Source organism: Gorilla gorilla, chromosome 15 (genome assembly GCF_029281585.2).
Source record: "Gorilla gorilla gorilla isolate KB3781 chromosome 15, NHGRI_mGorGor1-v2.1_pri, whole genome shotgun sequence".
Taxonomy (NCBI): domain Eukaryota; kingdom Metazoa; phylum Chordata; class Mammalia; order Primates; family Hominidae; genus Gorilla; species Gorilla gorilla.
In genome coordinates, this window is record NC_073239.2 from 84,277,450 (window position 1) to 84,299,426 (window position 21,977).

At 46.7% G+C, this 21,977-nt stretch overlaps 1 protein-coding gene across 1 annotated transcript in view; it reads right to left on the reverse strand.

Moving 5' to 3' along the window:
• The window catches only part of PLEK2 (pleckstrin 2), a 30,674-nt gene that overhangs the window by 4,027 nt on the left and 4,670 nt on the right, over nt 1-21,977 (reverse strand). The window contains exons 2-7 of the mRNA XM_004055323.5: nt 12,582-12,746; nt 7,040-7,221; nt 4,783-4,874; nt 4,291-4,478; nt 3,955-4,056; nt 2,300-2,383 (exon numbers count right to left, since the gene is read on the reverse strand). Coding sequence (XP_004055371.1) covers nt 2,300-2,383; nt 3,955-4,056; nt 4,291-4,478; nt 4,783-4,874; nt 7,040-7,221; nt 12,582-12,746 — 813 coding nt within the window. The remainder of the gene's footprint in view (nt 1-2,299; nt 2,384-3,954; nt 4,057-4,290; nt 4,479-4,782; nt 4,875-7,039; nt 7,222-12,581; nt 12,747-21,977) is intronic.

Genomic DNA, 21,977 nt, shown 5'->3' on the forward strand with positions numbered 1-21,977 from the left:
CAGCTAAAGAAGTGAGTGCAAATCATTTGTAATAGAAGATGAAGCTGAACTTGGACATCACATGGCCAAAGCTGCATGCATCAGTAAGGAAGCTTGGGCCTCTTCGTTTCACAGCCAGCAGCAGTAGTGCCCATCAATGTTGCAGTTACCAAGTCTCACAGACTTGCAAATCTGCTTTTCATTCCTGGAGATGTCTCAAACAGAGCCTCTGATCCAATATGCTACCCGGGAAAACATTCACTGGCTTCCTTAACCCTTGTGTGCATCTTACAAAGCAATCAGAAATATATATTTATAGTAATCATTTCTTCTTTTTTTTTTTTTTTTGAGACGGAGTCTCACTCTGTCTTTCAGGCTGGAGTGCAGAGGCACGATCTCAGCTCACTGCAACCTCTGCCTCCCAGGTTCAAGCGATTCTCCTGCCTCAGTCTCCCAAGGAACTGGGATTACAAGCACACGCCACCACACCTGGCTAATTTTGTATTTTTAGTAGAGGCGGGGGTTCATCACGTTGGCCAGGCTGGTCTCAAACTCCTGACCTCAAGTGATCTGCCCTCCTCAGCCTCCCAAAGTGCTGGGATTACAGACATGAGCCACTGCACCCAGCTATAGTAATCATTTCTGCAAAGTTGATAGATTCCTGCACATAGGACATCGTTACACAAGTCTAGTATGTGCCTAGCACGAAACTTCGTGTGATACAAAACTGTGATTGGTGGTATCCCTGGACGATTCAGGGCAACTTTACACACCACGTGCCTCAGGCCCTAGGAGCCCTTCAATTAATCAATAATCAACTTCATACTGCATGTTGGGCCCAGCAAGAGGTAGGGCAAAAAATAAAATGGTTAAATAAAATACTGGAAATATTTGTACTTCTAGATGCCAACGGGAGGAAAGTTCAGAGAAGGAAGGGATCTGCCCCAGCCTGGAGGGTTCAAGGGCAGTCTCAGGGAGGACAGGAGACTTGAATTGGGCCTGGATAGGAGAGTAGGGCCCCGGGACAGGAGAGGGGCATTCAGCCTAAACAGGAGGAGGAGTGGGAGTAAAGTGTGGAACAAATTAATTGCAGAATGCTTTTGAGATGGTTCCTTATCTTGTACCTGCAGCCCAGAGATTTGGCAATTCTTTTATTTCCTTTGCACACTTGCTTTGAGTAATCTCTTCTGCACTGTTTCCATCTATGTACGTATGTGAGCATTTGTGCGTGTGTACATATATATGTATATATGTATATTTACATGTATATGTATTTATAGATAGGTGTGTATAGGCACGTATGTGTGTGTATGTATTTTCTCAGTTTCCTATTTTAAAAGCCGAGACAGCAGACTCATCAGGGGCACAAAGAAAGTAGGTTAGGCTAGACCATGGTGAGAGTTAAATACAAAACTAAAGTGTTTTTTTTCTTTTTTTTTTTTTAAAGTATTTTTTCATTTGTTTATTTTTTCCTTGCTTCAAACAGGATTTGAGGTAGCCAGGAAGGAAGGAGTTTGAACTCCATCCTGTAGCCAGGCCACCATGACCCACAGAGAGGTCAACTGGAGCTTTTTGGAGGCTCCTCCTGCCACATCCCTGTCTGGCCCTGGGCCCTCCTGTGGCCTAGCTGGGCCTTCCTGATTGAAGCTCAGTGAGGAAGGAACTGCCCACTCTTCACTGTTTCAACAAAAACTAATGAAGGTCATACATCGTCCAAGACAAGGCTGAACAGCTAACTAAAGGGCCCTTTTTCTTTGCTTTTGACTGGAATTAGATCCACTTAGCATGTGGTAATACCTAGTATCAGAAACAGAAACATGATTTTTTTTTTAATTTGCCATCAACGTTTTTTAAAAAGCAAATTAGTAAATTATGGCTTAAATATTATATGGTGACAGAAATTTTTCAAAACATAAGTGGGGAAAAGTGGAGGGAGGCAGAATTAATGGGATCTTTGAATGGAAAGTGTGGAGAGGCTGGAAAGTGCCAGTAGGAGTCTCTGTCAGCCTACCTCATCCTCCCTACTCACAAAGCAGGCTTTGGGGAAGACCAAAAGATGCTTTTCCTCTGAAAATGATAAAGATGCCCTCCCATGGGAAAGTGGGGGATTAGGCATGGAAGAAACCGCTGAAGAAGCAGGCACCTATGTGATGACAGGGCAGAGCAGCTTGGACTGTGGAAGGAAAGGCATGGTGCAGCAGACTTTACGGTGGGTGCCAGGGGAAGGCAGGATGTCCAGCCAGCTGCCCGCCGTGCCAGGAGAGGAGTGTCTGGGGGCACCACAACATGGGACCAACACGGAGCCAGCATGCGCACTCACTTTGGAAGGGTCGTAGTAATGCAGGAAAGCTGGATCCTTCCTTAGAACAAAGCGACGCACCTTCCAGTTTTTCCTTTTGTGCCCCTGAGGCAAAGAAATGGTTCAAAGCTCATTGGTGACAGCTGCATGTCCCTCTCTCCTGCATCTATGCATGTAATGCCAAACCCCCAACAAGCCAGCCTGCTCCAATGGGACTACATTCTAAAACCAGTCCACAGGAAACCTGAGGATAGCAACGACATGTCACAGACCTCCCTGCCAACACCCCCACTCAATGACACTGTAGCAAAAATGCCACCACCTTAAGTCAAGTCAGCAGAGCCAAAGAGTCCATGCAGAAGGAAAGGGGACACACAATACTCAGGGCATAAAGGAGGACAGGGAGGCAGCAGGTGTCAGCTGGGCTGGGAGCACACAGGCTAACTTGAACCCAAGGGCACCAGCTAAGGGCCAAGTCAGTCCAAAAACAAACCTACAGCTACATGTATATTTGTCAGTCTACACGTGTGCCCACATGTGCAGTAAAACCACTTTCACATTGTGCATTAGGAAAAAAAGCAAGAAACGATCAATTATATGATAAAATCTAAATGTGTAAGCAGCTGACGTGTGTGTGTGTGTGTATGTGTGAGACTTTCTTTGGCCTCACTGACCAGGAGGGCTAAGGTTAGATCACAAACCTTAGCCCTCCTAGTCAGGAACACCCTCAGAGTCCCTCCCACACCCTCCTCAAGCTCCCTTAGGGGCCTCTCTTCCTCCCCTCGGGAAGGACTCCCATCAGGCCCAGCAGAAGCAGGGCCTTGGCGTAGACAGGCAGCAGTGGGGATGATAAGAATCTAAGAGCAGATGAGGATCCTGATATGCAGGAAGCAGGTGACAGCAACAGCACATGCTCTGAGTAACGATGGGAGTGGTGCTGAGCCGTGTACGTGCCCTCTGTGCAGACACACACATTCACATGGTATACAATATGTGCACAAACACGAAGGCTGTGCAAAATGTCTGCTACACTTCCTGGGCCAAGGACAGGTGATTTTGTTCACAGAATACCCTTTTTGTTAGGCACAGGTAGGAATGCTGCAGGACACGGCTTGCCTCTGGTTCAACACAGCTGCTCTCCCAAACACGGTTTAGGAGTAGTGGCCATGGCCAGGCTTTGAACAGTGAGCCTTACGGTGGAGAATCTGATCTTCAACCTACCGACATGGTGGAGAAAATTGTTTTTAGCTCAGAAAGTGTATCAAGGAGGCGTGCAGAATCTCACAAGGGAAGGCAGAGACCCCAGGACGCCCCAAGGAACAGAAGGCCAGCAAATGCAAAACCTCAAGCCAGTCAGCAAAAGCTTCCAAGACAAATATGTGAAGCTGGGCAATTGTGTAGAAGTTGTTTTTTGATGTTGTGATAATTGTGTGTGTGTGTAGTACATTTTTCCTGAACAGCCCTTGTGTCTGGTACACATGTGTGTGTGAGTGTGGGCATATGCCTGTTCTTTGACTTGCTCCTGGTGGCTGGTGCTGGGCTCTTGCTTTCGTACATTTTGCTGTAATTGGTGCCCTCCAGCAGCCTCAGCCCTTCCCTTCTTCTGGGCTCACTGCTCCCTCCCCCTCTAAGCTTGAGAACTGTCCATCTCTCTTCCCTGCTCATAGCAGCCATACCTGCTTGGCCAGGTAGCCTTGTTTCACCACCGTGCCACTTAACTCCACAGTGCTCAGGCTAATTTCTTCCTTGGGGCTTATCTTCTTTTTGTAGCTCTCAGCCTAGGGGGAAGGAGGGAGCAAGGACTCTGCTACAGAAAAGACCCAGGCCCAGGCTATGGCGGCTGTCAGAGGGGAAAGGAAATTCCTCAGGACAGGAACCTCATTCTGCATCAGGATGAAGTCGTCCCCCAAGCCCAAGGTCTCCTCCCATGACTGTGGCCCCCAGGCCCCCATTCTGTTGTGTCTTCCTTAACTTTTGCCCTGGTGGCAAGAAGAGCCCACTCCCCAACTTACAAAAGTGTACAGGGCTGTGGAGTCATCCAGGAACTGCTCGGCCAGATCCCCAGAGCGAATGGCTCCCATGCTTCGGACACCCACAGGCCTGAGGAAGTTCTCCTCCATGAGCATGGAGGCCAGGGTCACCGCCTCCAGACGGCTGGCCGTGAAGCTGTTGGAGATGAGCCAGTCCACCAGGGAGGAGCCTGGCCAAGGGCAGCACCAGTCAGGCGATGGGTGACGGACCAGCATCCTTGGGGTGTGTGGCCAATGACCTCACTGACCTTGGCCCTCTGGGCAGCCTCAGGGCTCTACCCAAGAGCAGACTGAAGGCCACACCTGCTGCGTAGAGCCGTGGCTGCACACCCACACGTGGCCATCTCAGGCCAGCCTGTTGCCCAGCAGGCAGCTCTGACCTCAATCAATACAGGGTGGTCAAGCACACAGCTGAGCCCTGCATCACCATGTCCCAGCTTGACTGCCCAGCCCGGCCCTGGGGGACAGGCTCACCGAGGAAGGTCTTTTTATAGGTGCTTCCCTGCTCCATGTTGGGGCTTGAACGGATTCCGGTGCTGCTATCGTGCATCTTGTCCACAATGCGACTACATGGAAGGGAAGGCAAAGGAGAGGGAACCCTCATCACGCGGGCAGGTATAAGGGAGGGTCCTGAGTCACTGCTAAGGGTATAAAGCAAGTGGCAAATGGTGTGACACACGTCACAAAGAAAAGGGGTGTAGGAAAGCAGCCTTTTGAATGGCAAGAGTGATGCCATCTTGAAGTGAAGCCACCATGATGATTGATTTTTGTTGTTGTTTTTTGTTTTTTGAGACAGAGTCTCGCTCCGTCACCCAGGCTGGAGTGCAGTGGCACGATCTCGGCTAACTGTGACCTCCGCCTCCCGGGTTCAAGTGATTCTCCTGCCTCAACCTCCAGAGCAGCTGGGATTACAGACATTTGCCACCACACCTGGCTAATTTTTGTAGTTTTAGTAGAGATGGGGTTTCACCATGTTGACCAGGCTGGTCTCAAACTCCTGACCTCAACTGATCCGACTGCCTCAGCCTCCGAAAGTACTGGGATTACAGGTGTGAGCCACCGTGCCTGGCCTGATGATGGATGTTTGACTCCTGCATACCACGGTGTTCCCATAGCATGGCTCACCCCTCATAAAGATGTTTATCTAACCTCCCCAGTGGTCACAGGTTTCACAAGAAAGTCTGAGGCACGACTAGCGGCACATTTTCCCAAAAAAGCTTGCTATATAAAGGATATTTTCTGGAAGACAAGTGTGGTGATTCGCTGTCTCTAGGCCAGCAGGGACATCACTTCTGTTTGTAAGTCCCTATTAAATGCCTCTTTGTGAGAAACTGGATTTGTCAGCCTCTTTCTCCTGCCTCTCAGCTCCCCTTGCAGGTAGGTTTGTTTATACCTCCTCACCACAGAGGAGTCCAGCTATGCATCCAAATTTGAGAGGCAGCATTTTCAGACATTTCTTTTCTTCTTCTTATCTAAATGTTCTTATATTTCAATGCCAGACACACACTGCTTTTGTAGTAAAACCAAAGAGGTGTGACTTTTAACTTACAAACAAGAGTGTATGCCGGGCACAGTGGCTCATACCTGTCATCCCAGTGCTTTGGGATACTGAGGTGGGAGGATCACTTGAGCCCAGGAGGTCAAGGCTGCAGTGAGCTATGATCGAGCCACTGCACTCCAGCCTGGGCAACTGAGTGAGACCCTGTCCCCTAAAAAGAAAAACAAAAAAGCCCCAAGAGTGCACAGTAGCCCACATGATTCTCTGTGATCCCCTGCATTAAGTCCAAACCCCCTCAGCTACTTTTCCAACTATCTTTAAACCCACCTGCCTACCCACCCTTATCTGCAGCTGATCCTTCCTGCACCCACCTAGACCCATAGGAGGTGTACAGTCAAGATTTCAGTGCCTGGTGTGGAGTTTTTGTGAGCCCAGGAATGGATTCATACATCTTTGATGGGTGTTAACAGTTCTGTTGCCTGGGAGGTTGGTGGAGATTTACTGTGGTTTGAATGTTTATCCCAAAACTTATGTTGAAAATCCCCAATGTGGCAATATTGAGAGGTGATGCCTTTAAGAGGTGATTGGGTCATGGGGGCTCTGCCCTTGTGAATGGATTAATCCATTCATGGATTAATGGGTTAAATGAGTTAATGAATTATCATGGGAATGGGACTGGTGGCTTTATAAGAGGAAGAGAGATCGGAGCAAGCATGTTAGCATGCTCAGCCCCCTCACTGTGTGATGCCCTGCACTGCCTCAGGACTCTGCAGAGAACTCCCACCAGCAAGAAGGCCTTCACCAGATGCAGCCCCTCAACCTTGGACTTCCCAGCCTCTATAATGATAAGAAATAAATCCCTCCTTATGAGTTACCCAATTTCAGGTATTCTGTTATAAGTAACAGAAAACAGACTAAGACGAGATTTTGGGGGAGCTGTGACACAGCCCTGAGCACCCTGGCTGAAATGGAATGGGGGTCTTCTGTCATGGAGGTGTGCAGAGGTGGCAAGAGCCACGAGAGATCCCATAGGAATGGGACAGGTAAGTAGGGCCACTCCCAAGCAGAGAAAATAATATACACAGGACAGGAGCAGCTGAAGGCCCTGAAGCACCGTGGTGGCACCAGCCAGGCTGTGCAGCAAGCACAGAGCCCCCGCAAGGGGCAGGGTCCCCTGCCCATCCAACACAGGCAGGAGAGGCTGCCACAGAGCCCAGCAAGTGGGGCACTCACTGCAGGCTGATGTGCGGGGGCAGCTTGAAGGAGTTTCTCAGGCTGTGCAGCTGCTGGACCTTCCCCGGCTGCCCTGCATGAATAGCCCCGGTGATCTCAAAGGCCCAGGCATCCCGCTCCTCTCGAGAACAGGCCTCCAGGAAGTACTCCGTGGATGTTTGAGTCTTCAGCTTAATGAGGAGCTGTGGAAAGAGAGAGCCAGTCAGGCCAGCACTTAGGCAGAGCAAGAGGACGCCGGGCAGCAAAAATGACGGGGCCCCGGGAGAATCTAGGTGACAGTGACTGCCAAATGCCCTGAGCCCTCGGCCACATAGCAGGTAGTCTTTAAAGATTCACTTGGACACCTCCAGTGACAGGAAGCTCGCGGCCTCACACTGCAGCCTTTCCCTTGTGGACAAGGTAGTTACTGTAGGGCCTGCTTCCTGGACACACTAGTTCTGTTCTCTCTTCTAGAACCACACAGATGAAGACTCACCTCCTATGACAGCCCCTACACTGAAGAGGGAAATGCCCAGGCTTTAAAGTCAGACCCATCTGAACACAAACCCCAGCTCTGCCACTTGGCTGTGGACTCCCGGGCACATTAGGAAATGACAGGATATTAATGCCTACCTCAAATGGACTGTTAGTCATGCTCCCTTCCGTCCTCTTTCCTGTGTCTAAGCATCAAGTCTTTCACACATTTCTCATAGGATATAGTTTCAGCTCCTTCCCATCCAGGTCGCTTTGTTTTTTTGTTTTGTTTTGTTTTTTGTTTTCTTCTTGAAACGGAGTCTTGCTCTGTCGCCCAGGCTGGAGTGCAATGGCACGATCTCAGCTCAATGCAAACCCCGGCTCCCAGGTTCAAGCGATTCTCCCACCTCAGCCTCCGGGGCAGCTGGGATTACAGGAGCCCACCACCACACCTGGCTAATTGTTGTATTTTTAGTAGAGATGAGGTTTCACTATGTTGGCCAGGCTGGTCTCGAACTACTGACCTCAGGTGATCGGCCTGCCTTGGCCTCCCAAAGTGCTCGGATTACAGGCGTGAGCCACCACGCCTGACCCCATCCAGGTCACTTTGTGCTAAGTGTTCTACACTTGGTCAACATTCTCATAAATACGGTGCATGGAATGGAACATGCAGCTCCAGGGGAAGCCTGAGCCCACTGGCTGTGGGCAGCTGCGGGGCACTGTAGACTCATTCAGTGCTGTCAGAAGAGAATCTTTTTCATTTAGGCCACTTCTCTATCTTTTAAGTGTACACTTATGGTTTTTTGGTTTTTTTTTTAAATCAATTGTGGGATTGATAGGAGACTATCAATCAGGTGGTAGGCTGGATCCATCACTTCTGTTGGAAAACAGAAGCATTTTATTTCATTCTGAATCTATTTTCCAAAGGATTCTCTCGGCTTATTATTTTGCTTACAAACTTAGTCAACGTCCCTCATCTAAACTAAATGGTGAATAAGACATGGCTGGTCTGGGCGCGGTGGCTCATGCCTGTAATCCCAACACTTTGGGAGGCCGAGGCGGGCGGATCACGAGGTCAGGAGTTCGAGACCAGCCTGGCCAATATGGTGAAACCCCGCCTCTATTAAAAATACAAAAACTAGCTGGGCGTGGTGGTGGGCACCTGTAGTCCCAGCTATTCAGGAGGCTGAGGCAGAAGAATCGCTTGAACCCGGGAGGCAGAGGTTGCAGTGAGCCGAGATTGCACCACTGCACTCTAACTTGGGTGACAGAGAGAGACTCTGTTTCAAAAAAAAGACATGACTGGCTCATGGTCCTAAAGAACACCACAGGCCGGGCTCAGTGGCTCACGCCTATAATCCCAATACTTTGGGAGGCAGAAGCCACACCCACCTCTCTCCATACTCTTCTTACTTTTACTCAAGATATTCTACCTGTCCAGAATGACTGCCTCTCTCCTTGTTCCATCTTTGCCCACATCTCTATTCCTGAAGCTTTGCCTGACCCAGCCTGAAATATCTTTTTCCTCTTCAGGGATAAAGGGTTCTCTGCAGCTCCTGATAGCTGTGGCATCACTGGAATGACAAATGTTTTTCAATTAACCACTTGCTTTCCCAATAAAATGAGCAACTCTATGAAGAAACAATCTTACCATTTTCTTCCTTGATTCCTCCATGCCTTGCAAATGTCTTGGCACATAATGGGCCCTTGATAAATAATTTATTGGGAGACTTTTTTTTTTTTTTTTTTTTTTTTTTGAGGAGTCTCATTCTGTCGCCCAGGCTGGAGTGCAGTGGGTGATTTCGGCTTACTGCAAACTCCGCCTCCCAGGGTCAAGATCACTTGAGGTCAGGAGTTCAAGACGAGCCTGGCCAACATGGTCAAATCTCATCTCTACTAAAAATACAATTAGCTGGGCATGGTGCAAAATTGTGCCACTGAACTCCAGCCTGGGTGACAGAGTGAGACTCCATCTAAATAAACACACACACACACACACCACGGAGCTGCTCCTCCAGTAGTAGTAGCTTGGCAGTGAGCTCATCACCACTGTGGAAGAACAGAGTTCAGCCAGCTTCCTGAACCTATGCTGTCAGCCTGCAGTTCACCATTTCAATGAACAGAATCTTAGGACACACTATAAAATTCCACGTAAAATTCTGGCACTCTTTTTACACGTTCTCAAATTTTAAAAAGTATGTGTGCATATATTTCATGATTTGTTCTTAAGGAATCTATTGGCTCCTCTTGATCTAGCCCAAGTACTCATGAACCAGGCAGGTGACAATTAGAGAATTTTATGTAGTTTTTTTTTTGTTTTTTGAGTTAGGGTCTTGCTCTGCCTCCCAGGCTAGAGTGAAGTGGCATGGTCATAGCTCACTGCAGCCTTGAGCTCCTGGGCTCAAGCAATCCACTTGCCTCAGGCTCCCAAAGTGTTGAGATAACAGGCGTGAGCCACTGCACCTGGCCGTGTCTGGTCTTAAGATGCTAAAAGGAGGAGGATGCAGAGCCCATCTTTTCCCAGGCTCAGCATCCTCCAGTGGTCCTACAGCTACCCCAGCAGAAAGCTACCCCTGCCTGACTTCCCACTTTTAATCAGTGACACCTCCAAGCTTGCAATGGAAATAATGGAATGACATTTCATTTGTGCAGGATCCTAGGCTGGAATGATGCTCAATGCCTCCTTTTCCCTTGCCCTCAACAGCCAGTCAGCCACCAAGTCCTGTTGACATTTCTTTCATAATGCTTTCTCCTGTTCATCCCTTCTTTTTGCCTTATTTCATGCCTAGATTATTTTAATAGCTCCTTTTGTTTTTTATTTGAGAAAAATTTGAAATTACAGAAGAGTACAGAGGTAAACATAACAAATGCCAGTAAACCCGCCACCCAGAATGAACCATCATTAATATTTTCTTATACTTAGAAGATTCCTTAATTGACCTCAATTGTCTTCAGTCTTTTTCTCTCCTGAACACGGAAAGCATAGGAGAGTCAAAGAAGAAAAACATGATAAGAAAGAAAACGGTGAGATTCCTTTTTATGGACCTAGAAATCTTATTAGTAACTGAACTAAAACTGGTTCTTCCTTTTATTCTTTCTACACTTTTTTTTTCAGAGACAGAGTCTCACTCTGTCACCCAGGCTACAGTGCAGTGGCACAATCATAGCTCACTGTAGTCTTGGACTCCTGGGTGCAAGTGATTCTCCTGCCTCAGCCTCCAGACTTGCTGGGACTACCAACACCTGCCAACACGCCCATCCAATTTTTTTTTTTTTTTAGAGATGGGGTCTCACTATGTTGCCCAGGCAGGTCTTGAACTCCTGGGCTCAAGCTATCTTTCCATCTTGGCCTTCTGAAATGCTGGCATTACATGCGTGAGCCACTGTGCCAGGCCTACGTTTTTGTTTTTCTGAGATGTAGTCTTGCCTTGTTGCCCAGGCTGGTCTCAAACTCCTGGGCTTGAGTGATCCTCCCACCTCAGCCTCCTGAGCAGCTAGAATCACAGGTGTGTACCACCCAACCAGCCTTCATTTTGGTCTTTCTAAGAGAGTTTTCTTTTCTTTTCTTTTCTTTTTTTTTTTTTTTTTTTTTGAGACAGGGTCTTGCTCTGTCGCCCAGGCTGGAGGGTAACGGCATGATCTCGGCTTACTGCAACCTCCACCTCCTGGGTTCAAGCAATTCTCCTGCCTCAGCCTCTTGAGTAGATGGGACTACAGACGCCTGCCACCCCACCTGGCTAATTTTTGTATTTTTAGTAGAGACGGGGTTTCACCATGTTGGCCAGGCTGGTCTTGAACTCCTGACCTCAGGTGATCTGCCAGCCTTGGCCTCCCAAAGTGCTGAGATTACAGGCATGAGCCAATGCGCCTGGCCTCTAAGAGAGTTTTCATCAGACCATGCTCTCACTCAAAATCTTCAATGGCTCTCCATTACCTCCATCTGGCCCAAACCAAACTCCTATCACTCCTTTGGTGAACATTCCCCTTTGACCACACTGGAGGCCCTTCTCCCCAGAAGCCACACCCACCTCTCTGCATGCATTGTCTTCTTACTTTTACTCAAGACATTCTACCTGTCCAGAATGACTGCCTCTCTCCTTGTTCCATCTTTGCCCACATCTCTATTCCTGAAGCGTTGCCTGACCCAGCCTGAAATATCTTTTTCCTCTTCAGGGATAAAGGGTTTTCTGCAGCTCCTGATAGCTGTGGCATCATTGGAATGCCAAATATTTTTCAATTAACCACTTGCTTTCCCAATAAAATGAGCAACTCTATGAAGAAACAATCTTACCATTTTCTTCCTTGATTCCTCCATGCCTTGCAAATGTCTTGGCACATGATGGGCCCTTGATAAATAATTTATTGGGAGACTTTTTTTTTTTTTTTTGAGGAGTCACATTCTGTCGCCCAGGCTGGGGTGCAGTGGCGTGATCTTGGCTCACTGCAAACTCTGCCTCCCAGGGTCAAGCGATTCTCCTGCCTCAGCCTCCCAAGTAGCTGGGATTACAGGCCGCTGCGACCAAGCTCAGCTAATTTTTGTATTTTTAGTAGAGATGGGGTTTCACCATGTCGGCCAGGCTGGTCTCAAACTCCTCACCTCAAGCAATCTTCCCATCTCGGCCTCCCAAAGTGTTGGGATTACAGGCGTGAGCCACCACGCCCAGCCTAGACTTTTTTAATGGTAGAGTTGAAGCCACCCCTTACTTCTGGAACACAGACCCCTCAGGGGATGAAAGCCATCATAGTGAACCCCAAGATAGCAGTAATTACTCACATTTGTGTGGTGCCTGCCTCCCAGCCCATACAGTGCTCTAATACACCGTGACCTTCATGGTCCTCACCACAACCATGTGAGACACTCAGGGGTAATTATTTCATCCCATTTTACAGATGAGGAACGAAGGCTCAGAGAGGTTTAGCTACTTGTCCAAGCTCACATACCTGGTATGCAGCGGAGCCAGGATTTGAATCCAAGTTTTTCAATTCTAACTCTGAGCTCTTCCTCCTACCCACATCACTTTCCCAAAGAGGCCAGAGGTGGGAAGGCTGTGGAACAGAGAGGAGCTGGACAGCAGGGGCCATCACTTACCGGTCGATTTTCATACTCCAGGCAGGGGCAGGTGATGGTGCAGCCATCCAGGAGGATCCGGCCCTTGGGAGGGGTCACTCTCCGACCCCCCTCAAGCTTGTAGTACACCAGCGTGTTCTGCCGAAGGATGAACCATCGCGCCTTCCAATTGTGGACAATGTGGCCCTATGGACAGACAAGAAAGCCCTGAGATGAGGCGGTCAATGGGAGGGTATGGTGTTCAGGGAGGGGGTGTCTGATGGCACAAGTAACCAGACTGTGCTGTGGAAATCAGTCTCCAAGGAAGACAGCAGGATTTGTGTCTGGATCTCTTCTGAGTACGTAGCAAAGACCTTTGGCACTGACCTTCTAGTTCCTATTTGGCCACTTCTCTGGTTATAAACCTTGAAAGAAACTACAAAGTAAAAAGGAGAGAAAAATCACTCCCTGTAATCCTACTGCTAGGAGACAGCCATTGCTAACATATTGTATTTCCTCCCAGTCTTTTTTCCTCTTAGTTTTTGCCTTCTGGTTTTTTTAAAAAATTAAGATTATTTTACATATAGTTTTATTTTCTAGTTTTTTTGTTTTTGTTCTTGTTTTATAGACAAGATCTCAAAAGAGATAGGCTGGAGTACAGTGGCATGACCTCAGCTCACTGCAGCCTCCCTTTCCTGGACTCAAGTGATCCTCCCACCTCAGAAAGGGATCCTTTCTGATCCCTCAGCAGACATTTCCCCATCCACTGATCTTTCTAGAAATAGGCTCTCCATGTTCACCTGACTATTCTGCCCATTGGCTCTACCACCCACCTGAGAACCACCTAAATGACCCTTCTCTTTATTCCTGTCACCTGAGAACCACCTAAACGACCCTTCTCTTTATTTCTGCCACCTGAGAACCACCTAAACGCCCCTTCTCTTTATTTCTGCCACCTGAGAACCACCTAAACTACCCTTCTCTTTATTCCTGCCACCTGAGAACCACCTAAATGACCCTTCTCTTTATTTCTGCCACCTGAGAACCACCTAAACGACCCTTCTCTTTATTCCTGCCACCTGAGAACCACCTAAACTACCCTTCTCTTTATTCCTGCCACCTGAGAACCACCTAAACTACTTCCCGAGTGGCTGGGACTACAAGCGTGTGCCACCACACCCGGCTAATTTTTAAATTTTTTTGTAAAGATGAGGTCTCACTATACTCCCTAGGCTGGTCTTGAAGAACTCCTGGGCTTCTGTGATCCCCTCACCTTGGCCTCACAAAGTGCTAGGATTACATGCATGAGCCACCATGCCCGGTCCCTGTTTTGTTTGGCCTTGCTGAACATCTTCTCATACCATTAAATTTCTGTAAAACATATTTTTAATGACGATTATGTCGATACATAGTTTACTTGCCAACTTCTATTGTTTGTAACTGAGGTTGTTCCATTTTTTCCACTGTTCTGTAATGAATATCCTTGCATGTAAATTTTGACCTGCATCTGTTTTTTTTCCTTTGGATATATTCCTAGAAAGAATATTACTAGTCAAAGGATGTGGGTAATATGAGGCCACTTACAGTCTCCCAGTGCTAAGGACTCTGACAGTCTTACCTAGCCAGGTGTGGCAGGCATAAAGAGAAGGGTAGTTTAGGTGGTTCTCAGGTGGCGGGAATAAAGAGAAGGGTGGTTTAGGTGGTTCTCAGGTGGCGGGAATAAAGAGAAGTGTCGTTTAGGTGGCTCTCAGGTGGGTGGTAGAGCCAATGGGCAGAATAGTCAGGTGAACATGGAGAGCCTATTTCTAGAAAGACCAGTGGATGGGGAAATGTCTGCTGAGGGATCAGAAAGGAATGAGTTTAGTACACAGTCACAAAAGCACCTTTCTGGGATATTTCCAAAGCCGAGCTTAGGGCTAGGTTCTAACCGACAGAGGTGCTTTACCTGAATCAAAGTCCGTTGCCCCAACTCACTCATTTCCTTGCCTAGTACGGATTCATATCAAAGGCCCTTTTAGTTCTCAATCTCTGGTGCTATGATTCTATTCCACACTTAGCACGTACTAAGAGCTGTTAGAGAGCCAAAAGTTGTAGAAGGAATCGTCTGCACCAAAGTTATTTGTGCATATAACTGAGCTTTGTGAACACTGACTTGAGCCCAAACAATTTACTGTGACAACTAAATAACACTTATAACACAGCTAATCTGACAAGAGTTTATTAATATGTCCCAGTGTTACTATGCTACGTGATGATCACTCTGTTTCCATGAGAGGGTTCGTGCAGTCCAGCGGAATTGCACATTTTTGCTCTCTTCACTTTGTTCCTTACTTACATCCACATGTAGTATGGACATTGACAGTTTTACCTGACACAAGCAGACATGTTTAAAGAAACAAAAAAGATTTGTCTTTGACTTCTCAGCTATTGGTGTTCTCTACTGCTCTGCACATAGCCCAGCCTCAGGTCCCCATTTCCTATGACCACCCCCCGTCCCAACTGCAGGGGTCCTGGGGGAGAACTAGCAGGACTGGTCTGCGACATCTGGGTGCTTCCGAATCCAAGGCAGTAAACTGCTGGCACCCAATGCTGTAGCTGGAAGGGAGTGGAGAAGGCAATTAAGTTAATGGTAGGAGGGAGGTGGGAGGTGGAGTAGAGGAGAGGGCAAAAGAATCTTAGGGCTGAGTTCGGTGATTCACGCCTGTAATCCCGGCACTTCGGGAGGCCAAGGTAGGAGGATCACTTGAGACCAGGAGTTTGAGACTAGCCTGGGCAACATAGTGAAATGCCATCTCTACAAGAAAAAATTGAAAATTAGCTGGGCATGGTGGCACACATCTGCAGTCCCAGCTACTTGGGAGGCTGAGGAGGGACAATCATTTAAACCCAGGAGTTTGAGGCTATAGTGAGCTATGATCACACCACAGCACTCCAACCTGGGTGACAGAGCAAGATTCTGCCTCTTAAAAAAAAAATAATAATAGTATGGGATGCACTGTGTGTCTGTGTGCCTCCAAAATTCGTATGTTGCATGCCTAGCCCCAGTGCCTGAGACTGGGAATGTATTTGGAGATATATCCCCTTTAAAGAGGGAATTAAATTAAAATGGGGTCATTAGGATGGGCCTTAATCCAATCTGAGTAGAGTCTTTATAAGAAAAGGAGATTTAGGTTGGCTGCGGTGGCTCAGGCCTGTAATCCTAGGAATTTGGGAGGCTGAGGCAGAAGGATTGCTTGAGCCCAGGAGTTTGAGGCCAGCCTCAGCAACATAGGGAGACCCCATCTCTATTAATAAAAATAAATAAATAAACAAATAAATAAAAATTAGCCAGGCGTGGTGGCACGTGCCAGTAGTCCGAGCTACTTGGGAGGCTGAGGTGGGAGGATTGCTGGGGCCCAGGAGGTTAATGCTACAGTGAACCAAGATCATGCCACTACACTGCAGCCTGGGCAACAGAGTGAGTCCCTGTCTCTAAAACAACAATAATAATAATTTTAAAAAGAAGAGGAGATTTGGACACACAGCTCACACAGAGGAAAGACCACTCAGGACACAGTGAGGAGGTGCCATCTACAAGCTAAGGAGAGAGAGGTCTTAGAAGAAACCAAACTGCTGGTACCTTGATATTGGACTTCTAACATGCAGAACCATGAGAAATAAATCTCAGTTGTTTCAACCACCTATTCTGTGATATTTAGTTATAACAGCCCTCATAAACTAATATGATAGGGACAGGAACGAGACTAGTGATATAAGAGGAGAAAAATGCAACCAACAGATATCGGGCAGAAAATACAAATACAGGCCGGCGCGGTGGCTCATGCCTGTAATTCCAACATTTTGGGAGGCCGAGGTGGGCGGATCACCCAACTCCTGAGGTCAGGAGTTCGAGAGCAGTCTGGCCAACATGGTGAAACCCTGTCTCTGCTAAAAATATAAAAATTAGCTGGGCATGGTGGCACATGCCTGTAATCCCAGCTACTCAGGAGGCTGAGGCAGAAGAATCACTTGAACTCAGGAGGCGGAGTTTGCAGTGAGCCAAGATGACAGTGCCACTGCACTCCAGCCTGGGTGACAGAGGAAGAGTCCATCTCAAACAACAACAACAACAACAACAACAACAACAACAACAAAAATACAGAGATGTTATACTTTCCTGGACAAAATGTTACATTTCCCAGAGTTTCTTCCACTTAAGGAAGTTTCTGTCAATTCCATGCATGGGGCATTGATGTATTTTTTTACTTTAAATTTTTTTATTTTTAATTTTTGTGGGTACATAATAAGTATAGATACGTGGGGTACATGAGCTATTTTGATACAGGCATACATTGCATAATAATCATATTATGGAGAATGGGGTATCCATCCCCTCAAGCATTTATCCTTTGTGTTACAAACAATCCGATTATACTCTTTTGGTTATTTTAAAATGTACAATTAAGTTATTATTGACTATAGTCACCCTGTTGTGCTATTAAATAGTAAGTCTTTCTCATTCTTTCTAATTAATTTTTTTGTACCCATTAACCATTCCCATCTCCCCAGCAGCCCCTCACCCACCCTTCCCAGCCTCTGGTAACCATCCTTCTACTCTCTAAGTCCATGAGTTCAATTGTTTTGATTTTTAGAGCTGGCGAATAAGTGAGAACATGTGATATTTGTCTTTCTGTGCCTGGCTTATTTCATATAACATAATGACCTCCAGTTCCATCCACATTGTTGCAAATGACAGGATCTCATTCTTTTTTATGGCTGAATAGTACTCCATTGTATATATGTACCACATTTTCTTTATTCATTCATGTGTTGGAGGACACAGGTTGCTTCCAATCTTGGCTATTGTAAACAGTGCTGCAACAAACATGGGTGTGCAGATATCTCTTCAATATATTGATTTCCTTTCTTTTGGGTATATACCCAGCAGTGGAATTGCTGGATCACATGGTAGCTCTATTTATATTTTTTTGAGGAGCCTCTAAATTGTTCTGCATAGTGGTTGTACTAATTTACATTCTCACCAACAGTGTAGGAGGGTTCCCTTTTCTCCATATCCTCACCAGAATTTGTGTTTGCCTGTCTTTTGGATAAAAGCTATTTTAACTGGGGTGAGATGATATCCCATTGTAGTTTTGATTTGCATTTCCCTGATAATCAATGGTGTTGAGCACTTTTTCGTAGACTTTTTGCCATTTGTATGTCCTCTTTAGAGAAATGTCTATTCAAATCTTTTGCCCATTTTGCATTGATGCATGTTTGGTGGTAGTCAAACATCGGAAAACAAGTAATTTTGGCAAGGACAGTAGCAAAAGAGCAGATTGTTCTGATACCCAGACTCAGAGTCATCAGGGACAGGTGGCAAACAGAGTCAGCAGTGATGCTTCTAATAGAAACATCTTCAAACAGAAATGACACCAACCTAGTACTGTGGGTGTTTTTGTCTGACTGTATGGTCCCCAGCTCTATGGCATCCCAGCCAAATATTCTCTGTCCTGTCAAATATTCTCAAGTTTGTATATGTCCTCCAAGAAACCCCTTCTGTTCAAAGTCACTAGAGTGGAATGTGTTACAAGCAACTGAGAATCCTAACTGATAGCAAAGGAGAGAAGTCTGAGGAGAAAAACTGATGACAAAAGATGTACTACGTAGACAAGAAATTCAAATAAGCTGGTGGCCCTCATGAAAATGTTCAAATCCTTTGACCCAATAATACCACTTTAGGGATCTCTGTTAAGTAAATAATCTAGAATATGAGGCTAGGTGCAGTGGCTCACGCCTATAATCCCAGCACTTTGGGAGGCCAAGGAGAGAGGATCGCCTGAGCCCAGGAGTTCAAGACCAGTCTGGGCACTACAGTGAGAAGTAATTTCTACAAAAAAATAAAAAATTAGCTGGGGTGGTGGCACACTCCTGTAGTCTCAGCCAACTCAAGAGGCTGAGGTGGGAGGATCACGTGAGCCTGGGAGGTCAAGGCTGCAACAAGCTGTGATTGCGCTACCACACTCTAGCCTGGGCAACACAGTGAGACTGCCAAAAAAATTTTTGAAAGAAAATAATATAGATTATAGAAAAGGTTTTATGTATTGACACTTATAGGTACACTGCTTATAATAATGAAAAAATGAAAAATAATCTAAATGTATATGGTAACAACATAGTGCCTGGTGTAGCTGCAGTGCAAGAATTCCAATCCTAAGAGATGGTAGGCCACTGGCACAGCCTTCAAGGTCAGACTCCACAGTCTAAAGCAACAAGAATAGGTGGCAATGTCTTTGACATGAGCAAAGCACTTTTACTCATATTACTTCATATGATACCTAAAAAAACTCTAGTAGCCACATGCAGCTGCAGTCTCAGCTACTCAGGAGGCTGAGGCAGGAGGATTGCCCACGCCTAAAAGTTCAAGTCCAGCCTGGGCAACATAGTGAGACCCTGTCTCAAAAACAAAACTAAACAACAAACCTCTAGTAGTAGTATTTTAGAAAATACTTCTAAATATTTAAAATTTCAAGTTGGGTGTGGTGATTCACACCTGTAATCCCAGCACTTTGGGATGCTAAGATGGGAGGATCACTTGAGCCTAGGACTTCAAGACCAGCTTGGACAACACAGCAATACCTAGTCTCTACAAATAATAAAAAAATTAGTCAGGTGTGGTGACATGCACCTGTGGTCCCAGCCACTCAGGAGGCTGAGGTGGGAGGATCATTTGAGCCTGGGAGGTCGAGGCTGCAGTAAGCTATGATCACACCAATGAACTCCATCCTGGGCAACAGAGTGAGACCCCATCTCAGAAAAAATATATATAGTACATAAGTATTTCTAATACTTAAGTATTTCCTGTAGTTTAGAAAATTTCTGGAGGGATACCCCAGAAATGTAAACAATGGTCACCTCTAAGGAGTAAGAGTGGACACAGAGTAATAAGAATGGTGTCCAGGTGCGGTGGCTCACACCTGTAATCCCAGAACTTTGGGAGGCCAAAGTAGGCGGGTCACCTGAGGTCAGAAGTTCAAGACCACCGTGGCCAACATGGCGAAACCCCATCTCTACTAAAAATACAATATTAGCCAGGTGTGGTGGCAGGTGCCTGTAATCCCAGCTACTCAGGAGGCTGAGGCAGGAGAATTGTTTGAATCCTGGAAGTGGAGGTTGCAGTGAGCCAAGATTGAGCTCCAGCCTGGGCGACAGAGCGAGAGTCCATCTCAAAAAAAAAAAAAGAATAGAAACTTATTTTCATTTTCATTTCCTTGAGTACTGTTTTAGTTTGTTTACTAATATGAATGTATTATTTTTATCATGAAAAAATGAATTTAAATTTAAATACACAAAAATCCTGATGAGATGATTAGGGAAATCATTCATTCATTCATTTAATAATCAGTGATTAATAATATGGCACCAAGACAAAGATGAACAAGACTCTGTCCTAATCCAGTGGGGAAGACAGACACCTACCCCACCAAGTATGAAAAGTTCCAGGACAGATGACTGGCATGGCCTCAGTGATCCCCTCCTTCTGGTGTTCAGAGCCTTGCATAGTCTCTTTCCACATTTTACTAGGGTTGGTCTGTATGGCAATATGGCAGAGTGATGGTATCCCAATTCTGACATTAGGTTATAAAGGTCTTCTGAGGCTTCTTATTGGCATTCTCTCTCTTTCTCCCTCTGCCTCTCTCTCTCCCTCTCTCTCTCTCTGATTATTTGCTGTGGGAAAAGCTAGCTGCCATATCCTAAGCAGCCCAATTGAGAGGTGAGGAGCTGAGGCCTCCAGCCAACAGCCATGTAGGTGAGCTCAGAATTGGACCCTACAGCCAGTCAAGCCTTCAGGTGACTGTCACTCTTGGCTGCAGCCTCACGAGAGACCCTAAGCCAGTCTTGCAGCTACGCTGTTACTGGATATCTGACCCTCAGAAACAGTGAGATGAGAAATCTTGTTGTTTTAAGATGCTTGGCCAGGCACGGTGGCTCACACCTGTAATCCCAGCACTTTGGTAGGCTGAGGGCAGGTAGATCACTTAAAGTCAAGAGTTTGAGACCAGCCTGGCCAAAAAGGTGAAACCCCGTCTCTACTAAAAATTCAAAAATTAGCTGGGCGTGGTGGTGGGTGCCTGTAGTCCCAGCTACTCAGGAGGCACAAGAATCACTTGAACCCAGGAGGAGGAGGTCGCAGTGAGCCAAGATGGCACCACTGCACTCCAGCCTCGGTGAAAGAGCAAGATTCCATCTCAAAAAAAAAAAAAAAAAAAAAAAAAGCTAACTTTTGGGATAATTTGTTATATAACAATCAATAATTAATATAGGGCATGATACAAACCCCAAGGAGGAGCTCAGGAGAGGCTGAGGTGGGGTTAGGTACATTCCCAGGAGTGATACTGGGGCTCAGTCTTTCTGGTTGTGTGGAGTTAGGCAGGTCAGGAAGTCAAGGAGGGGTGAGCATAGGACCCCTGCCACTTTGGGGAAACTCCCCGTGGTTCTATATGGCTTGGGCTCCATAGGGGAGGTGATGGGGACCAGGTGGCAAGGGCTTCAGGTTCTGTGCCACAAAGTTTGATCTTCAAGGGGAGTCCTTGAAGGATTTTAAGCAGAAAGACAGCAAGCTTACGTTCTCATGTTAAACCTGTCACTCCGAACACAGCAACAGAACAGAACAGCCAAAGGAAGCAGGTGAGACTGGAGTGGGGAGCTCAGCTGGAGGCTGCTGGAATAGTCCATGAACCTGGCAGGAAAGCACCACCGGTTCTGCTCTACAGATAAACCACACCACGCACAGAGGGCATAGTGACTGGTCTAAAATCACCAGGCAAAGTGAGTCACAGGCCAATAACACAACGGTATGCTGAAGAAGAACCCAGGCCTCCCTCCACCTGGACACTTGTCCCTGGGCAGAGAGTAGCCTCTCTTTTAGGTTTCTTGTCTGTAATCCGCTGGCTGGAACCAGAGGCCAGCTGAACCAGGGGGTGCTTGGAGTTCCCTGGATCCCTTTTGGAGAGAAGGACGAGGGGCCCATAAGCTGGAATGGCACCTCAGGGATGGGCTTACGAGACACAGAATGTCACAGCTGGAGAGACCCCAGGAAAAAGCCTCCTTTATTCCTTAACCTTATTACTATTACTTTTTTTTGAGACGGAGTCTTGCACTGTCACCCGGGCTAGAGTGCTGTGGTGCGATCTCAGCTCACTGCAACCTCCACCTCCTGGATTCAAGCAATTCTCCTGCCTCAGCCTCCCGAGTAGCTGGGATTAGAGGCACCCATCACCACACCTGGCTAATTTTTTGTATTTTTAGTAGAGATGGGGTTTCACTATGTTGGCTAGGCTGGTCTCGAACTCCTGACCTCGTGATCTGCCTGCCTCGGCCTCCTAAAATGCTGGGATTACAGGCATGAGCCACCACACCCGGCCCCTAACCTTATTTTTTTTTTAATTAAAAAAAAAA